The 20,311-nt window shown below is 39.4% G+C and overlaps 2 protein-coding genes across 15 annotated transcripts in view; both read right to left on the reverse strand.

Annotated features, from left to right (window-relative positions):
* Nucleotides 1–1,544: 1,544 nt before the first annotated feature.
* LOC135486592 (peroxiredoxin-2-like) lies at nucleotides 1,545–8,121 on the reverse strand. Of its 7 annotated transcripts, none has more exons than XM_064769511.1 (7): nucleotides 8,007–8,088; nucleotides 6,957–7,035; nucleotides 3,857–4,011; nucleotides 3,365–3,481; nucleotides 3,064–3,186; nucleotides 2,574–2,704; nucleotides 1,545–2,305 (listed from the first exon to the last, which is right to left on the reverse strand). In XM_064769511.1, exons 2-7 carry the CDS (start codon nucleotides 7,014–7,016, stop codon nucleotides 2,220–2,222), a joined length of 672 nt encoding a protein of 223 aa, XP_064625581.1. In that variant the 5' UTR covers nucleotides 7,017–7,035; nucleotides 8,007–8,088; the 3' UTR covers nucleotides 1,545–2,219. The 7 variants fall into 7 exon arrangements, with proteins under 7 accessions (XP_064625581.1, XP_064625582.1, XP_064625584.1 ...); XM_064769512.1 differs by lacking the exon at nucleotides 8,007–8,088 and adding an exon at nucleotides 7,282–7,299; XM_064769514.1 differs by lacking the exon at nucleotides 6,957–7,035 and having other exon boundaries at nucleotides 8,007–8,121.
* A 1,761-nt stretch (nucleotides 8,122–9,882) lies between these two features.
* Nucleotides 9,883–20,311, reverse strand: part of LOC135485902 (high affinity 3',5'-cyclic-AMP phosphodiesterase 7A-like) — a 62,014-nt gene continuing 51,585 nt past the window's right edge. For 6 of the 8 annotated variants that reach the window (XM_064768276.1, XM_064768269.1, XM_064768272.1 and 3 more), the window contains exons 12-14: nucleotides 19,408–19,419; nucleotides 16,094–17,267; nucleotides 9,883–14,675 (exon numbers count right to left, since the gene is read on the reverse strand). In XM_064768276.1, coding sequence (XP_064624346.1) covers nucleotides 16,099–17,267; nucleotides 19,408–19,419 — 1,181 coding nt within the window. In that variant the 3' untranslated portion in view covers nucleotides 9,883–14,675; nucleotides 16,094–16,098. The remainder of the gene's footprint in view (nucleotides 14,676–16,093; nucleotides 17,268–19,407; nucleotides 19,420–20,311) is intronic. The other 2 variants (XM_064768270.1, XM_064768271.1) reach the window with 2 other exon arrangements.

Below are 20,311 nucleotides of genomic sequence, written 5' to 3' on the forward strand. Positions count from 1 at the left end.
AAGATAACATTTTTTAATCCGTCTTGGGTTGTCCAGGACTCTCCATGCATGCAAGAGGCATAGAACCTTTCTAGAACCTGCCTACAACAATGACATAATACATGTGAATAAGACAGCAAAAGATTTGGTTAAAATTTACAATCCCCGATCGGAAATGACTTATCGCATTCAACTATAAATCCATTGAACATTGGTGCTTCGTTAGTCAACCGATGACCTTTTTTTGGGGTTTGAGTGATCGGGGATTGTAAACTCGTTCCAAAGATCCCCAATACGATGCAGAGATTATGAGGATTATAATATGGATGTTCCTCTGGCAACCCAGCGCATTCCGGAAATGTTGCCGAAAGCAGGTCGATGTCTGGAGTAGAAGTAGATCTACTAAGAAAAGTAAATGAGTGCTACCTTGTGTAGCATATGTGACATTCTGGATGTAGATTTGTGAAGTCGCTACAACAGAGGCAGACTGACAGACATGGTTGAAATCTATCTATGGGGGTTTCTTGGGAAAGATGTAGTGTATAGCTGATCCACCTCAAGCATTATTTGGGAAAGCACAGGGAACCAGATGGATAATCCTCATAAAAAAGACAAATGAAATTGGAGCTGGATGAAGCCCAGGGTCTTTGTAAAAGGTTTACATTACCGAATTCCAAATCAAACCACGCTTCACCAAGGAACTGTCAGGCTGACTTCCGTCTCGTCAGCTAGTTGTTTTACCACGAGCCAGTCCAGGCACCACACTGTGTCCCAACGCCAGCCTCTCTGCCATGAAACATCGTTGGTTACAGTGAAATTAGTCTCTCAAAGTTCATCAACGTGCACTTGTCGTGAAGTTAGACCTTCACTGGAACATCCTGCTGTATACAGCAAAACTGTGCATATGCCTGTCTGACCAGTCCAAGTCACCAAGCCCACCCAGAGGCCTAAGCCATGACATAATATCATTATCCAATAGGTCCCATCAAAGATCCATGATGACAAAGCCAATGTCGCACTAAAGTTTTCCCCCATTCACCCAAGTCAAATTTCAATTGGCCTTAGTTAAATTTCAGACCAATTCAAATTTCAAAGTCAAAGTCACCCACTCATTTTGGGCCCATATAGTCTATTCAGGGGGACGACCACTTGCCAAATGACGACTAGTGGTCCCTGGCTATAGATAAACATGAGGCCAACAACAAATTACATGAAATAAGCTGTATTTATTCATGACAACAGTTTATGCAGAGTAATATTTCAATTTGCCACTGAGCCAAACCGATTACAAAACATCTCTTGCAAGCACTTAATATTGTTACATGATGATTTGAATAAAAACGAGTTCCATAACTTGGAAGACCGTTGTCTACCTCAAAGCTGTATGCCTCAGAGGTGAAAGTCAGTGAAATAAGTGAAAATAAGCGTGAAATCACAAGAATGTTGTTCATTTGGTTTCAAAGATACATATATGTACTTGGAATAACATTTTTTATTTATATTTTTGGTTTTTTCTCCCCTTTCAACTAATGGAGAGGTACTCCAATGGACTACCTCCTGAAAAATCAGGATGGATTCTGAGATACCAAACTCAAACCGATATGCATAGTTAGAACACTACATGGGCAGGAAGAGTTACAGTTGATATGCATTGCGAGAGAAGACTATATGACCCTGGCTCACTTGAATCCATGGAAACTTCTTCTTCAGCATACTCTCTGCAGTTGGAATTCTATTGAGTTTTTGGCGAGAATACAAACTCATATTAAGCAGAACACAGGCCACATACAGTCAGTAACAAACAACACAAAGCCATATACACATGAATGTAGGAAAGAAACTCATTCCAAAGAGACTCACTGATCCGACTAGTAATGTATGTCATTATAATGTCCATAGATGGACATATCCACTATGAAAATCTGGAAAAAATTCTTCCAGGCAGATCTACAGATTTCTCATCCAATCTTTTAAACTTTAAAATGACTTTTTTGGTCTAAAAAAGTCATGACTTTGTTTTCTTAACCCAAAAATGATACAGGGGCTCAACATATAAGTCAAAAAAGTTTTGGATGAAAAAATGAAAAAATTTGATCTTTGATCTTTGATCCGAGATAAAAAACCCAGAAATCTATCATTAGGTTTCTTACACAATGCTCTTAAAGCGGATATAAAAACCTTTATGAGGAAAGACTAAAGTCTAGATTGTATTACAAAGGGGCAGTGTCTCTTGGGTGGAATTAGTTTGACTTCTCGAAATAATCTTTGCTGCCTTTCGTGTCAGGCTTCATGGTCTTTGCACCTGGTTTCCAACCAGCAGGACAAACTGGAAAATATGGAACACGCAATTAGTAAAACATGGAAACAGTAACAATAGTGCACCAGTTATGGTCAGTGTCTTTGATAACTGGATGTGAAAGCTACTGCTAAATGCGCACTACTGACATCATCAGCCAACGTCAATGCTGTGTCAAGGCAGGACAATGATATCCGGCCAGGCAGACGATTGGGCCTAATTTGGATGTTACATGACGGGACAGTTTGAATGCTCTTCCCTCACTATCTACTTGAAACTAATGCTCTGAACAACATACCTTCCCCATGGGTGTCAGTAAATTGGAAAGCTTGGACAAGACGAAGGACTTCATCAACGCTGCGGCCAACGGGCAAGTCATTAATGGTGATTTGGCGAAGATTCTGTTTGCCATCAATGATGAACAGGCCACTGGAAAGAAAACAAGTTGACTCATTGAAAAGAACGTCTTGATTACAGTGACCTTTGAATATTGACTGAGTTTCAATAGATAATCTGTCTGATATCATTTCTCGATAACAAATACATGCAACAGCTTGGTGTTGTAACTGTCCTGGCCATGATAATGTCTCAAAGTGCTTTAACAACTGCCATTGTTATTGGCCTCTGCTGAGGCGCTGAGGAGCATCAGGATCTGCTCTTGAGTATGCCCTAGTTCTAGTATAGTAGGAGAGCAAAGACGCAACCAGACTGGACATCTTAACCAGTGCACCAACAGTCTCAATGAAAGACACACAACATGCTCAACCTTAAGTCACAAGTTGTCTTACCGGTATGGAATGCCTTCATCCTCCTTCAGCACCCCATAGGCCCGGGCAATGGAGCAATTCTTGTCCTCCATAAGGGGGATCTTCATTTCACCAAGACCTCCTTTCTTGCGTGGAGTGTTAATCCTGGAAAAGGGACGTAAAATTTGACAATTACCCCTTGTGTGGCGTGCCGCAGCCTTAAATTCTTCTTTGATGAGTTTGGATACTAGCTTCATTTGTCCAATGACATATTCTGTCATGTAATGGAACAACAGTTCAACAAGTTTTTCAACAAAAGTTATGTGATTTTATAGACACTCACCATGCTAAATGCGAGAATTTACTATCACAGGAACAGGCAAGTACCTCACAGTTGATGGCCTTGAACTCCTCGACACGGTCGCTGAATGCAATGATCTCGGTCGGGCATACAAATGTACTGAAACAAGAAGAACAACATAACATTAACTAATTCTGCCGAAATTGGTCCAACTTTGCAACATTATTGACTGAAACACTTCTAAACACTGAGTGGGATTTTGACATTTTGACCCAAAACCAAGCGGTTATGGTGGCCTCAACCAGAAGTGCTGCAATGAAAACAAGATGCAGTGCTTTAAATACACTGTTAACAGTGCTAGTCTAGGGGTTCTGCAAACACAGCACACCAAGGTGTTTTAGAAATAATGGGCGATATGAATAAAGGCTAGCAAATGCTTTTACTTCAATTTTGTACAGAAAGGCCAAGTGTAAATGTACATGGAGTTTTAGATAAAAGCATTTACTACTCTTTATCTCTTTATCAGTTACTTACAAATCCAACGGATAGAAGAAGAAGACCAAGTACTTGTCCTTGTAGTCAGACAGTGAGATTTCTTTGAATTCTGTGCTGGGCATAACGGCATCGGACTTAAACGCCGGCGCGGGGCCGCACATCTTCAGCTGTGACGTAGTCATGACTTTGTATTCCTGAAATTAAAAAACACGCCAAAACTCTGATAATCAAATATGTAGTAGTTTGAGAATCCCAAAACCTTTATCTGATTTCCGTGAGGTACAGCCACAAGACAACTAATCATGCTGAAAACTGATAAGAAACTATTCTTTAAGCCAGATTTTCTCCAAAATCTCCCAGCCATCACTTACAAGAACTGTAATGAACGAAACTACTGTTCAAATCCTGAAACATCCTGTAATAGAAGACATTGAACAGAACTTAACAGCTAAAACTAACCATACTCAAACACAGCAAAAACGGACCTTATCATTATCCATCTTGTAAGAGAGAGTGCCTGCACCTGGACTGATAAAAGAGGATGCCTACACCCGGACTGATCAGAAAATCTCTTCTTAAACAAGATCCAACTAATTACCAGTTGCCATGGAAATATGATGAGCTGACCCAGACGATCAATTATGTTGTCTTTTGGTCAATAACCAATCCGCTGTGGTTCATAATGAAGGCGGACGTTCTTGTGGACATTAGGCCACATGGACTTTATTTCTCGTTTCAATTGCCTGAGAGTAACCCACAACTAGAAAATAAAGTGGGTAAAAGAACTGACATGCTAGATGAAAACAGATGCTGTAAGGCCTAAACCCTGTTACTCTCGCGGCACCAAACTTATCCACTATTACGTTGTTCCAGCCCTGTAAAGCTGAACAAATGTAAAACATTTGGCCTAATTGATGGATACGATGATCATGATTCAATACTAAAATGATTATAATATACAATACTGATTTAGTTCTATGGGAAGGAAATGACTTTATACAACTTTGGGACGTCGTTAATTGGTTTTTATGCCTTTCTCATTTCCTGATTAGTCACTACATGCACACTGGTACAACTGGTCACTCTTCTATAAACAATCAATATAATTACCGGGACATTTTTGAGAAAATTTAAGAAGAGATACAAAGTTCATGCAAGTCTACTCACCATTATACACCGGCACACCAGGGACAGGGTAATGATTATCAGGTTTTGGACATGAATTGCAAATTTCATGTGGGCAGAAGTTTAAATTCTGTTCTGGTGTATATGCGTTATCATAAAAGCTTTATGTCCTGCTGGAAGCCATTTTTGTATGAAAAACCAACACATGCCCCACTTGTCCCTTTTTAAACCTAGAATACTTACTTGTATTGTTACCTAACCTGAAGTGTGCGAAGAAAGTACTTGTAACACTGTTCTCAAACCAAGCCCTACAAAGTACATGTATACTGTGTTCAACTTCAATATGAAGAATGAAAGGGTTGTTCTTAAAAGCACCAGTAGCAGTGACTGAGTGAGCATAGGCCCCTATAGCTTGATCAATATTACAAAAGCAGGTGGTACGTACGACTGTTGAATTGGCCAGTGGTTTTGCATTATTTCATAACGATCAACATCATAATGAAATAATGCAAAACCACTGTGTGGTCAATTGCATGTATGTGGAGCATCTGTTGCTGATGTGCATTGACATTGTTTTACACTGGCACACAAGGCTTGATACATCGCAAATAATGGCATGCTCTCAAACCATACACCCTATTACTACTTAAGGTAGAAGCTTTGGATTTGATGAAGAAAACATATATAGAAGTGTCACCCAAAAAAGATCGCCATTGAACAAATGAGCTCCGATGACAACATATCTGTACAACATGTCAATACTCCCCTTGTCCACATTCGAACAGCGTGAACAGGGAACCGTTAAAACTTTGATGACAGACTTCAAGACATCATCAGAGCTGGACGTATCCGATAAACGATCATTGGCGATTCCACTATCTGAAGATTTTCTGGGAATGACACTTGCAGATTCTACAACCAGTTGAGATTTCCCACTTGACTTTGCGGACATCTTTGTAGGCTTAGCCATGGATGGTTTCAGAGCAGCCCTCTGGCTACTTGATACCTGCTTGGCAGGCTTTGGCCTGGACATAGTGGGCTGGATGGAATATTGCTGATTTGATAGGCAACAAATGTACCAAATAGTCCCGATCCAATGCTGTGGTCCAAGTTAGCACTTATCACGAAGAATGAGTTCAAAGAACTGCAGACTATCAAGAGAAATTTCGAGAAAATGACCTTCCTAAAGATTTCACACACAAATGAGTTCAAACAGTCTGCAGAGATGACCACATCACACTCGACTCACAAGTTGATCCTTAGTTACAATCATACCTGGTACGACAAGAGACACACACAGAAGATGCTAGTGCATTGACGTAAATCTGATTTATCACATTAATGACATAAGACGATGTGATGGTGGTCTGTTAACACGTTGTCATGGCAACACTTTCGTATTTTCTCACATGAAAAAAGGTGGCAGTGCTAACATGTCGCACATTTGTTTGCAAAATTACACCTTCTCTTCTCACTATTCAGGTTCACTTGGAAAGTGTCTATAAAACCTAATCAAAGAATCAATCTTCAGTGCATTGTCTACATTTGCTGGAAGGGCTATGTACATTTGTAATTGGATAAGCAGCTAGCTATATGTACACTGGCAATTGATGAGCAAAGACTTGTTGGATATGGGAAAATCCAGTTTCTCTGCCACAGGCATAACATGTTATATTTGGGTTCAGCAAACCTACTATGGTATTACTGGTCAATGGAAAGCAATGACAAAAGCAAGCAAAAAGCAAATAGAGAAAAAGAAAGTCAAGGCACTTCCATTACTGACATTTTCAAAAGTAAAAGCTGGTAAAAGCATAACATACTTTAAAAGACAGTGGTATAGTGCATATGTACATATACACTCTTTAGAGAAGTTAAGATTTAGGGAGTATTTTGATACATGTAGTATGTAGTGTAATTTTAAAATGCGTCAAAATGGATTTGCTCGCCAAAATATAGCTCATCACAAGACTGCCCGACATCCTTAGCATTGCCAATAAAAACAGAAAGAACTAACATCAACATGTCCATTCAACATTTCCAGACGACGTCTTTTTGATGGAGGAGTTACACTCATGGCACAGGCTGTTAGTGGTCTGGAAAGAAAAAGAGCGACTGGAACAGGAAGCAAAAGTTAATAGACTATGTGACCAAATTCCTTTTTTAATCCTACCAATTTAATAGGACAGCACAACTTGATCTGTTACCATGTCCTGTGTGTAAAATATTTTAAATTCAAGCAATTAAGAAAAGAAATTTAAAAATTTGTAAAGGTCTGAAGCTACTTCACTTGCAGCTGTTATTGATTTGTTATTGTTTTAATATCATACATTGTAACATACCTTGAGTTCAGTGATCATGCTGCTGTAAAATTCGTCAATAGCTTTTCAAACAAGCCATTACAATGTCATCACAGAGTTATCTTTTGTCACTTAGATATGCTGTCAGCAGGCAAATATTTCAAACTTGGGGGTGGCCAGGAGTATAATGTGCAAGCTTGACACAATGCACCACCACTTGTAGTATTACACTGATGCTGTTCTCTGATCACGAGTGTTGGAAGACAGTTTGGGGGCCAGGCTTGCGAATTTCAACCTGGCGTAAGATTACACCCCATTCTAGAGCATTGTTTATTGCAGTTCAAAGAGTTTTCATTAATCCTGTTCCTGCGGGAAGCCGTTTAGTTCGACTTGCATTTCAGTTCAGATGGCCTAAGTGAAGTCGGACAATCAATGAATCATTGCCATAAATTTTATCATAAAATTTATGATAAATGATAATAGGCCACTGCACTGCACTGTCACCCTCTGATCGAGCTGTCAACACCCAAACGCACAGACAGTACAGTAAGTAAGCATGTTGATGCCAATGATGGTCATTGATGGTAGTTTATACAACAATGTACAATGTATTATGTAATGACTAATGCATCATTGTGTGGATACTCCACTCAAAACCAAGCCGAAACACTCTTCCACAATAACAATCTTTCTATACTCTTTACAACCTTCTCAATAAACACAGATGAAAAGCATAGGACTCTAAAATAATGGTAAACATTACATACCTTGCGTTGAAGAGGCAAAAAAGGGATAATTAAAAGACCGGCGAATTGCTAAAGGTACACAAAAGTCACGTGTAGGTCAACGCCTGATTGTTAATGTAGTGAGTATGCAAATGCATGGTGAAAGAAGACTAATCACCTTGTGGGGAAATACCATGTTCGAACTATTTTTAGATTGAGGTCTCATTGGGAGGTTTTTGTATTCATGCGTGACCAACCAGTAGTTCCTAAAAAATCATTGATTTCTTGGTCCTCACAGTATGCCAGTTGTGATTTAGCAGTTGTTTTGGCAAAGACATGTTTTTTTGTGTTTCTAAAGCCTAGAGCGCTACTCAATCAGCGGTTGACACGAAACTACACATTTTACTGTTATTGCACGTATGTGTACACTGGGCTTAGGATGTGTGTCGGCCCCGTGTTGAAATGCCGTCCACGTGCCAGACCGCGAATTTATAATTCCCAAACTGAACTCACGCTTTAGAATAATTCTCGGAGTTTGATTGGCTGATCATGGTCACATGGTGTAGCCTAAACTACGCACACTTATTTAGCGATCTGGAGGCATCCTTTGGCGTGGGTTGTTCCATTGTCTTTTTCAAAGACAAGGCATCCATAATATTCAAGCCCCAATGCTTTGCTGTAATCCTTCCTTCCCGCTTTGTCCTTCATGATCAATAATCTTACGCAGCATTTTGCATCCCCGTACTGCAATGTCAATAAACGTAATGAGGACAAAATAGTCAGCTCTGCCAAGTTGTCAACATGGTGAGAGAGATGAGGAAGTCACAGCCAGGCCGAATCAGTCCTGGCTGCTCCACCGTGTTGACAATATGGTGAGAGAGATGAGACGATCACAGCTAGGTCCACGTTTTAAAGGACCAGTGCAGTAATTTGGGCATAATGACTAAGTTTTCAGCGGCCCAGTCACATTCACTCTACTTCTGAGTCAATTACTGATTATCAAGACTATTAACACCTTCAGCGCCGAACCTACTGTGGCCCAAATCCCCTCTCCTTTGAGCTGGTTATCGGAGTCTCATGGACTTCATGAAAGAACTACGCCATCGCCATCTTCAGGGCAAGAGAGGAACTGGAAAGACCTCTTCTTGTCTTTTCAGTTCCTCCCTTGCCCTGAAGATGGCGATGGCGTAGTTCTTTCATGAAGTCATTTGAAGTTCTGAACTACGCCATCGCCATCTTCAGGGCATGTAGGAACTGAAAAGACCGTTTGGTCTTTCAGGATAACCAGCTCAAAGAGGGGGGATTTGGGCCACGTAGATCTACGTTGTTCGGCGCTGAAGGTGTTAAAGGAAAACTAATGCCTCTTGAGCAAAGATAGATGGTCTCGCAATGATTGCCAGTGTTTGTTTACTGGAATTGTTTTCCTTCTTCTGCGTTCAGAAAATGAGACACATTTTTCCTAAGGGACGTGACCATTATATACTCTCAGGGTGAGCACCGAGAGAAAATTGGCAGTTAGCTGCGGGTGTTCATAGGAACAATGATCATTGTTCATTGGGACTTGATGGTCATGTCACAACATGCATCTTCAAGCAGAAAAGTAAAGCGTCTTCAAATATTCTTTATGTCACAACCATTTCATTTGACATGCAACCCGTGTGTCATATTCCCAAGTAAAAGATATGTCCAACCACCCACTCTGAAGAGGGATTTCATGCTGTTGTGATTGACGTGTTTTCCTAACCTGTCTCCACATCACAAGCTGTCTTCATGACGAGACCTGTCACTGCATCACAACCTGTCTTCATGACGAGACCCGTCACTGCATCACAACCCGTCATCAACAGAGACAATCACCAAATCACAATCTGCCTCTCATTCATGATCAGCAAAAAATGAACAAATCGAGAAATTTTTTATGAAGTAGTCCTTTAATATTAAAAAATTTTAAATTACATAGCCTAACCATTCATACCTTTGCTATTACAAATTTCCAATTTTGGCATAAAATTTCTCTATGTGTTGTATGTGATCACTACAAGAGCTATTCTCTTTACACGAAAGCTGTACAATACATGGACACTAGACCATAGCATGACAAAATACTAGGACCAGCAAACTGGACTCAATTCACACACCTTACACTGCATCCTATTACAACTATTACATCCTGTCATTCACTTTTAACTCTTCGGACTAAGACCATTCGAAAAAATTGCAGAAAATTACGTTATTATACCTCGCAACTAAAATCATCTTTAACACAAAAGGTACAACTGTTCCATTGAAATGCGCACATTGAGAGCATTCCAACAAATGGTCATTTCAATAAGTTTTGACAATGATGAAGTGGACCTTTTCAAGGCCCGTACAAACTTAACAGGAACCCCAACAACTCTGTCTATCAACAGGAACATTAACAGTCGCGCAAATACATGTTCATGGGAATCTTGCAGCACAGCAACAAGGACTATGGTGACATTGTCAGTAATGCCTCTTGTCGATTTCAAATGTGATGTCACGCAGGACGTTTTGCTGTCACAGTAATACCTCTTTTGTTGTATTTCCACCACCTCATAAGCTCTGTAAAGGTACATATGTAACTGCTTCCGAGCAGATTCGATGGGGTACTTGTACTCAATTCTGACCTTTTATGTCCCTGTCCCTGACAGCATGTGCAGCGAACAGTCTTTTAGAGTTGATGAAGCCAGTTATTCAAATTCTTAGCCACATCTTGATAAGATACTCATAGGGGCTATGAACCATAAGCCATTCAGTAAGTTCTAAATACAAAGTTATTCCCATGCACAAATGTTTCAGGAATTTAATGGAAAATGTGTTAAAGTCATGTTATATTATTTCTTCTATTTCAGGATGTTCCTATAAGCAAGGCTGTACATTGAGTAATTCAATCCCTTAGTTAATTACAATTAAACCTTTGGCCAACTTCACAAAAAAATGTAATTACTCCTCTCTGAATTAACTGATAACAATAAATTAATGTTGAGCCCAACCCCAACAGCACATTTTCATTATCTGCATACTGAACTGGAGCAACTCACATTTTGGTTCTAAAGACAATGCTTCCATGACAATGGGTGATATGAACAAATACCAGTAACGCTGTTACTTCAGTTTTTACAGAAAAGCCTCATGTAAATGCACACAAAATTTTCAGTAAAAGCATTTACTATATCATATCACCCAATATGTCCTTTAATTGATTCAGCATTGGACTGTTACATTGTCTTACATTACCACTATACAAACTGTCTGGGTCTAATTTGTTCTGTAAAAAGTATATTTTGACTGTACCAATGTTTGGTGAACTGGTAAGACTAAAATCCATCAAGCCTGAAAGGTACAACTGTGAAAGTCTCCAATAGAGTTTCTCCTTACCATATTCAAATTTGACGATTTTTATTCTAAGTCAAATAAACAGACATCCCATGAAATGTCCTAAATAACTTTTCACAAAAAATCATAAAATGGAACTGAATTGTATGTTTGCACCAAAATATCTGTGCAGTATTACAAGTCAGTTTCCTGAAGGTTTTAAAAGGTTTGAGTCCATCCATCAGCATATAAAAGACAAACCCTCATTTATTGCAAAAGCAATTTGAAAGCTTTACAATTTCAACAGAAGAGAAAAAATGTCGCAGTTTCTTCAACTTGCAGCTTAGATCATATGAACATAACATCATCAAAACTTGATGATTCCAGTTATCCATCGACACAACCAACATGACTGGTCACAATAGAGCCTAAAATACAAGTCTACAATCCAAGACTGACATAAAAACTGACTTAACTAGACTGAGACAAACTGTTGCTCTAGTGTAAAAAACCCTACGAGTACATACATACGATAAGATCCGTGGTGAAATTCAAATACCACAAAAAGACATTATTTAGCCAAATCACTGTTACCCAAGATTCAGATAGACAGGCCACATCGCCAATGAATCTGTAATAGGCTGGTTAACAAGACAACAGGCATAAAAATAACTTTTCCTTATAAAATAAGCCAAATTTCATCCCTAAACTTAGTTAGAGGAATATACTTGTATGGTTCTGGTCCGCATCAATATTGTCGTAGCAGTGTGGTAGACTAAATGTTCCCTACATTCTTCCTTCTTTGACTAATTGCTGGTCAAACACAATGTATACTTTAGGGTACTGGCAAGTCTACAACTGCCGCTTCATTTTGAATAGTCAGGACAGGACACAGGTTTTTCCCTTTGGGATGAGTTCTAATTGTGACTGTCAGGATTGGACACACACCTCCATCCCTAATGACCAGACTGCAGTCTATACCAGGACACAATAAGGTAAAGTGGTACAATTATAATTACCCGGTTATAGCCCATACAGTGTAGAAAACAACCGGAAATACACATTGATGCACACCGAGGCTATGATATTGCACTGGGGTTATAACTGTACCACCTTACCTTACCTACTAGAAGTGAAACCGTAGTGCCAACATTGTCATCTGTTACACACAAACAATATAGACAACACAGTTTGATACAAGTAACTATAGATGTCTCTACTTAATGTAAAGACACCGTTTATTAACACCTAAAGTAGCAACAAAAGTTTGATGAGACAAATGCCATTCTTTTAGGGATTGCCCATAAACATAGACACATTTCACAATCCTTATCTGTTATTGTAGATTGTCTCAAGCAAACCATTCATCAAAAATTCATTACCTGTTTTTTATGGCATGTACACATACACCCAATACTGCTTCTTCTCGAGTAAAAGTGCCTATACCTGGTGAGAATTTTGTATTGTTCTGATTATAAAACAGAAATCACCAACACCCTGTAAAGAATCAACCCGTTGAATAAAATTGCCACAATGCCACAGGAGGTTAAAGATTCGTGACGAAAAGAACGCATATATCATCACATCTCCTCCAGTTTTGTCCAGATACTCCAGAAATGAGGCTTTGCTCATTCTCAAACTGATCTTCATTGCATGGTGGGATTTCCTATGCTACATTAAATGGTATTTCAGCAATTTTCGGGAATAATCATGGTCGTTTTGAAGTTGGAACTGGACAAAAGATGGCTGATAGGAGCCAGAGATATACTTGAGATGTGTCTTGCAAAGATTAAGCTGTGAATAAATGATTTGACAGTGAACATTACACTTTCTCAAGAATGAGGACAAAACAAAAATGTTGGTATAAAAGCAGATGTGTACACATTTGAGTATAAAATTTAATTCAAATGTAACAAATTGACCATCATTACTCTTTTCACGTATGTCCTAAACAGCTAAGAAATGAAATATCCCTGAAACTTATCAGAGTATACACGTAATATCTCCTATACTAACAAATAAACCCAGGGTTAATGAGCCCTAATATGTAAATCTCCTGGCTAACGGGACTAAAGGAGGTAATGAACTTAAAAACAAGAACAGCAGAGGGATACTGAAAAACAGTTTTAGATTCCATGCTGAGAAACTTGACAAGTAAGACTTACAATAATCAAAGACAATTTCATTCACTTCTCAAGCATGTTATTTAGTTAAAGCGTGTATCACTGCTGTTGCTAGTTGTCATGCATGATAGTTGAGTTATTCCAAATTTGGCCAAGGTTTTGAATTTGACATTATACATATACCCCATGCAATGCAATCTGAAACCCATTCAACAAGTTCGTTTTCGAGTCTCTATCCCAAGATACTCCCTCGATTGTTCTCAAACATCACCTCAAAGATCATGAAAAAATTCTTAATAGAAACTTTTCACGTGACGTCACACCGTCACCATATTGGCCATCAACATGTCAAGCAATGTCAAAGATCAACAAATGATGATGTCAATATGTCATGATGCGACAGTTTCCTTCTTGCATGCAATCATAATCATAAGTTACAGCTTTCAAATCACTTGTTTGCAGTTCACTTTACGAACCTCTAAATTATGCCTTTACTCTTTATCAGTACAACTTCTCTGAGTAAGAACTATACACATGCAGCATTTTGAAAACTCCTCATTGTAACCCAGTCAGAGTTTTACATAAAGTAAACAGACAAAGAGCTGATCATGACATAAAATGACACTTCAAGTGTTATATAACACTGCTAGTAACACCAAAATGTTCAAACGAAAATAGAAAACAAATGATAAGACACAATAACGTCCTTGCTATGTTCCTAAAGATAACTCCACCTCAAGATTAGTTGGAACTGTGGCACCTTGATCTAATAAATGAGGTTGATGGTGGTACCTGAGAAACAATTCTTTTAAAATCTTGCTAGACTGCAAAAGTGATGGATAAGTAATTGTTACACACATCGAATGCAGAGTGACATACTGTTACTTCTGACCCATACTAATGTGGATGACTTTGAATTGGTCAGGTCCAGATTTCAAGAAAGATTGATCTTTCTAGGACAAGTTTTGCTTCTTGCACATTGTCACAGATATCACCATTAGCACTCAACCCCAACAGTGTGATACAGAAAACAGATGCACAACCCAACAATTTGGAGTAGAATAAACTGGTATGGCAGTGTATAGAAGAGCGAGTATTGTCAGTCGGATCCCGTAACTCAATCTCCAATACGATGGTGATTATCCGATGTCTGGTTTTGTGATGATGAGGTTGGTGTTGATGGTTGGATGGGTCGGGGGGGGGGGACCCTGGTTCTAAGAGGCTGATACATCTAAGTATTCTTCTTACATCCCTGAAATAGTTAAACGAAATATCAGGTATGTTGAAAATGTTACATGTAGGAAATTAGAATGTAGAAGTTTTAACTGCCTTCATTTAATATTACAATAGAAACCTTTAGTATGTTGGAAATGACAGTAGTACATATGTATTTTGAAGGTTGGAAAGAACAGTTAAAAGTAAGTTGTAAATTCAATTCTAAACATCCTATTATAAGCATACTCTGTGCATATACTCTGTCGATACTATTGAGCCAGTTGAGAAGTGCCCGTACATAAGGCCTGATTTACATGTAGTTGGCCTATGTGCACCAGACATGCATCAACCAGCTAATTAGCGTTAACACCGTATTTTGTTACAGTAATGTGCCTCGTGTTCACCTACATGTATCTAGATATCTGTTGAGACAAAAGTTACGGCCTAGTTTTCTTACAGCAACAGATAATGAAGGATAAGTTAGAAAAATCTTTCAACTACTGCAAGCTTGGTTACAAAAATACACTCATTTGCAGGAATCTAACACTCGATGATGTGCAGGGCATGTCTTCAAGTCTTGAATGTGAGCATAAGTAATCAAGACTCATCTTGAGGAGAGAACAAACATAACAGACACTAATGACATCAATCATTAGCCCCTCAAGCGTTCTCAAAGGCCTCACTCTTAGAAATCAAGGTTTTTGAGGTTGTACAAAACCTTTAAAGTTTTTCAGCCAACACTAATACATGAAGGCACACTACGCCCAACCCATCCAGTGTGTCAATGTATGCCTTTGAGGAGGTGAGGAGCGATGAAATGCCAGTTGACACATTCAAAATGAAAGAAAGTTACTAGCAAGAAAGTTTGTTGTAAACTAATTACTTCTACAGCAATTCACCAAGCACCAGTTCAGGTCAGGAGGCTTAGGCACAAAATAGCCAACCTTGGGTGGTGGACTTAAATATTCCACTTTTCTCTGCCCAAGCCAGTCCCTTTTTGACCCACAGAAATCCATCCGGAACAGAACTGGAAATTGTTGGAATTACTCCGCAAGTTAGACGATCATGCAAAAAGTGAAATTGACCTGACTGTTTTCTAGTAAGTCATTGACAGATGCCTCTCAACCCCTTCACCCGACCCTCTTATACAGAACAGAGTCTGTACTTCAAGCAAAGAAGGAGAAATCATTCGTTTTCAGACCTTTCCCATGAAGCTGAAATGTTCCCAATCCTCCACCAAAAGTTATTACAACGCAGTCAAGGACAGAGCCAACCAGAGTCTATATGAGTGAGCACTCATCTGTTGATTACTGCCCTGACTTTGGGACTATGTCACATGACTTCTTGGCTCTGACCAAAGACTACATGAACCTTTCAAATATCACTTAATTTCCATCCAAACCAGCCATGGTCAATTCAAAATGTGTCAAGCGCAAGCACATTCTAAAGATTTACCTGAGTTACTTGCCTATGCTTCCTCCATGATGTAACAACTCCTGGCTTCCTTCCAAACTCAGCCGACGCCCCAGCAGACGGCTGGGTTTGAACGTCCTATTGTTTTCACTTGCCTCTGAATGTATACTTTCAGAGGAGCCCTCCTCTTGGGCCTTCATTGCACGCATTTCCAATGCACGGAGCAAATATGGCGGTATCGTAGCACCCGGATCGGAGAATCGTTTCTCTCTTAACCGTTCCGGAAATACTGAGAATAAATCCCGTTTGCTGCTGCCTTCTTGAGGGAAAGAGCGTGATGGGGGGCGCCCAGACCGCAATGGCGTACGATTTTTATCCTTATTGTCGTGAATCTGAGCAAGTGGTTCCCGCACAAGTATATTTTTCTGCAAGGACAACCGTGCAGTTGTATAAGTGGTTTTGCTAATCGTCCTTTGCAACGGGAATGACGCGCGTCGCGTACTTAGATATTTCTGGAGTTCAGGCGTAGGTGATACGCCAGTTAGCCGAGCGGCTTCTACACTAGGGCTAAGAGAAGTAATCCTTGGCCGCTGACCTAATAAAGTCTCCATACTAGCACTTCTATTCCCGTCTTGATCAAAGTCAGAAACAGCCGCTATACCCTGATATGAGGTAGTCTTCTGATACATGAGTTTATTTAATGATTGTTTACTACCGACATGTGGAAAGCTCTGTCGCCGCACAAAAATATTGCATTCCTCCACCTTCGGTACATTTGGCGGCAGACTATGCCTCCGTAATTTGAGGCGTATAGGAATATCTATATTACTATCGTCTGCTTCTAATTCATAATGAGAATGAGTTTCAGAGATCATGTCTCCGAGGTTGTCTATGGCACTATTGGATGTCATGGCGTCTTCATCAGAGTCTAATTTGCCCTCCTCCGTAAACGTGATAGTTTGCGTCTCCGTTTTCTCATTTTCAGCAAATTGAAATGTAACGTGTGAATTCTCTTTTTCATTTTCCTCAATCATGTCGGTCTTTTCGACCAGTTCCTCGATCTTTTCCACCGGGGGTGGCACCATATGCTGCTCTTTGATTACCTCCCAGCTGTCGCGGTTGCGGTGCAAATTCGCCAACATCACGCGACTGAGCTTCGTCGGGAGAAACCGTATCCATTCTTGAAACAACGGATGCACAACGTGTTGGATGAAGCCTGGAAAGACAAGAAATCGCATGTAAATAAGACTGTCTTCAAGTTTCAAACGGATTTCCTTGGTGAAGCCTATATCTGGAACACCAATATCACAACTGGAAAGCTTGTCACAAGTGCTTCGTAATGAATATCTAGGTTTATACCCAAGTCTTGGGGTTTCTGGTTAAAAATTACTTCTCTGAGTTTCCAATCCATAATTTTAGGTAAGATTAGCTTCAAAAAGATGTAGTTTGCTCATTTCAAGATTAATTTGACATTGGATGCATTTTACAGAATTATCCAAAACACTTCGCCATAGTCTGGACAGGTGATGACAAATTGTAAATAAGCTTTTAGCCACATATTGTGAGTGACATATTTGATCATTTATGCTAGATATTGACTAACCATCTAATTTCTAAAGCCAGAGAGTGTTTGAACGAGAAGTGCCACGGCCAACACTACAACAGAAACCAGTAAATGAAGGCTTAAAACATGTCAAACAAAATCCCAAGAAAGCTACTGCCCTCTCAAAGCTGTATATTGCACGAAACTAAAAGCAGAACGAGAAATGGTTTCCAAGAGCGACGCCATCTGAAGGACAGTGGGAAAGTGGGAACATTTTATTGCAACTGTTCCATTGCAGAAGGAATCCAAATCAAATCCAAAAACTTAACAAGTCTAAAAAGTCCCTAAAATTGAATAATGAATTGTTTTGCAAGTGCAGAAAAAAACGAACACTAGTTTAATCTGAAGGAGTTGAGCATGCAGATTTTGCATCAGAATCAATAAATGTTGGTGTTATTGGTGCAGAGTCACTGTGACGTATATGGCATCAATTTGCCTTTAGAGGTAGATTGGCAGAAATTCGCCAAAATATGAGGTCAGGTTCTGCTGGTTTCGAAGTCACCTGCCATTGGCAATATCAAATACTGACCCCATTAGTCAGCCATATTGTTTACCCAAAAGAAACCCACCCACTAGGGGCGCTCAACTGGAAAGAGGATGATAATACACCGGCCGCCAGTTTTCGGGAAGCATCTTCGAGCATGAATGGTGTTGGACAGCAGTGAGCGGACTCCAGTGTTAACTTCTTTGAAAGACAGATGGCAGTGCAATTCATCTGTGAATGTGTGTGCCACATTGCTTCTCCCAGTGCAGGTCATCAGGTTTCTCAAATACACTTAGATGCCGTACAATATCGTGAAATCTATTGCAGCAAGCTACTGTTTTCTGCCTAAGGTTATTGAAGCTTCTATTTCAATGTTATAATAAATATATATTCTGAGCTGATTTTAAAGAGGTTATCATTAAGAAGCACTTCGGAAAAGCTTTCCGTTGAAGTGAAAACTAGCACTAAGCCGATGACTCTAGAAATAATTTCACAGTTTTGCAATCTGAACTTTGAAATATGTCAAATACCATCACAAAGGAGTAAATAAAAGGAAGATGCAGTGTTAACCCTCTCGTGCACCATTTTATTGCAAGCATGTGAAATGCACAATGCACTGCCATACATTCACAGTACATTCACTGTACATTTGCATGAGAAGTGGTTCAATGAAATGACGGAACACCTCCTTTTTCAGCTTTGTCCTAGTAATTATTACCATAAATCTGTTCATTTACAATGTACCAGACATGTGTTATCAGGTATTTTGTGAGGTCCAACAATGGAAATCTCTCACAAAGTGTTAGTTTTTGTTTTGTTTCAAGCAGCAAAAATCAACTAGTATGACTGCTAATGACATTTAGTGATGCTCTAATTATGCACAGTTTGCATCGTCCAGGTGGTCGCTAATGACTGCCCAGCACGCGAGTGGGTTAAAACCAATACTTCAGTAAACAAGGTGATATTCTAGCACATTATTTTCTATTAAAACAAAACAAAATAAGCCACTACCTTATTTTCACCTAAGAAGCAAAAAGTCCTGGCATATACAATATTATTCTTTGCACAATGAATCAAATTTTACTCATTTTGTTTTCATTTCATTGAATATCAAATATAAAGGCATTCTTTTCTCAAGGCGTATTTGAGGCTAACTTAGCATAATGTGAAATTTTTGCTCAATTCTAGTCATTCTAGCCTTTCTTCAGATGGGCACGCCTTACTGCATATACCAGGCTTGAGCTACGCAACGGGTCTAGCAATACTCACTCAGGGTGATATCTTTTTATATAAAAGACAAATATAAATAATTTAGTTGGAAACACACAAGAGGAACCAAATCTAGTAAGTCATAAGTAGCTCTAATATTCAATGTCAAAATAAAATATGCCACAGTTGAATCCATTAGAATTCCTTCATCTTCTATGGTTTGCATTCTTTCAAAATTGTGACTATCAGAATTTGATGCTGGCAGAACAAAAGAATGGAAAAGCTTTTACCAAGCTGATGCTGAATGACTTTGCAAAGCGGAGGAGAAATGGACAAACAAGAGTAGATCTTAGGCACTGTAGCTTTCACTTTTACCAAAGGCCATTAAAACCATCCACTCTTGATTTTTGCCTACGTCCTAATATTTTTGATGTTTCATATTTTGTTCAAAAGGTGTTGAAAACTTACTCCGGGCAAGTAGTTTGGACCAATACGAACCAGACTAGAGATCTGACCCCGGGTCCTGACCTTGAGAAGATAATGGATCTTGACATCAGACCAAGCTTATGCTGCAGACAATGTTTTTGATCAAGGTACTGAAACCCGGCCAAGTAAGGGCCTACTTTGCTTGGAAATGCCTTGAAAACCCCTGATATTCCATCATCCAAAATGCACCTGGCCATAGTCTCTTGGCAACCAGTCCCCCACTATATCATGAAAACAACTGTCAGCCCCAGGGATGCTAGACAAAGCACAGGGTTTTGTGATTGATTCATCAGGACATTCAAACAAGTTTGGATTGGTTGACACTGATAAACAACACAATCTGACCAATCAAAAGACAGCTTTCATACTGCTTTGGAAGCTGCACCGGTGAAAGTTTCCTAAGGAATATAACCTGGGCCATCTCTTTTTTTTCATAGAGACAGACAGTCAGCTAGGCCTTGTTGACCTGGCTTGAAAT

This window comes from Lineus longissimus, chromosome 4 (assembly GCF_910592395.1).
Source record: "Lineus longissimus chromosome 4, tnLinLong1.2, whole genome shotgun sequence".
NCBI classification, from domain to species: domain Eukaryota; kingdom Metazoa; phylum Nemertea; class Pilidiophora; order Heteronemertea; family Lineidae; genus Lineus; species Lineus longissimus.

Bases quoted from the DNA above. Each gene is read 5' to 3' on its own strand.
- LOC135486592 (XM_064769510.1), bottom strand. From the start codon at position 5,053: ATGAAATTTGCAATTCATGTCCAAAACCTGATAATCATTACCCTGTCC. The intron at 3,482-3,856 runs GTAAGTAACTGA...TTCTTGTTTCAG, and splicing joins TTCTTCTATCCGTTGGATTT to TACATTTGTATGCCCGACCG. The intron at 2,306-2,573 runs GTATGTTGTTCA...CATATTTTCCAG, and splicing joins TACTGACACCCATGGGGAAG to TTTGTCCTGCTGGTTGGAAA.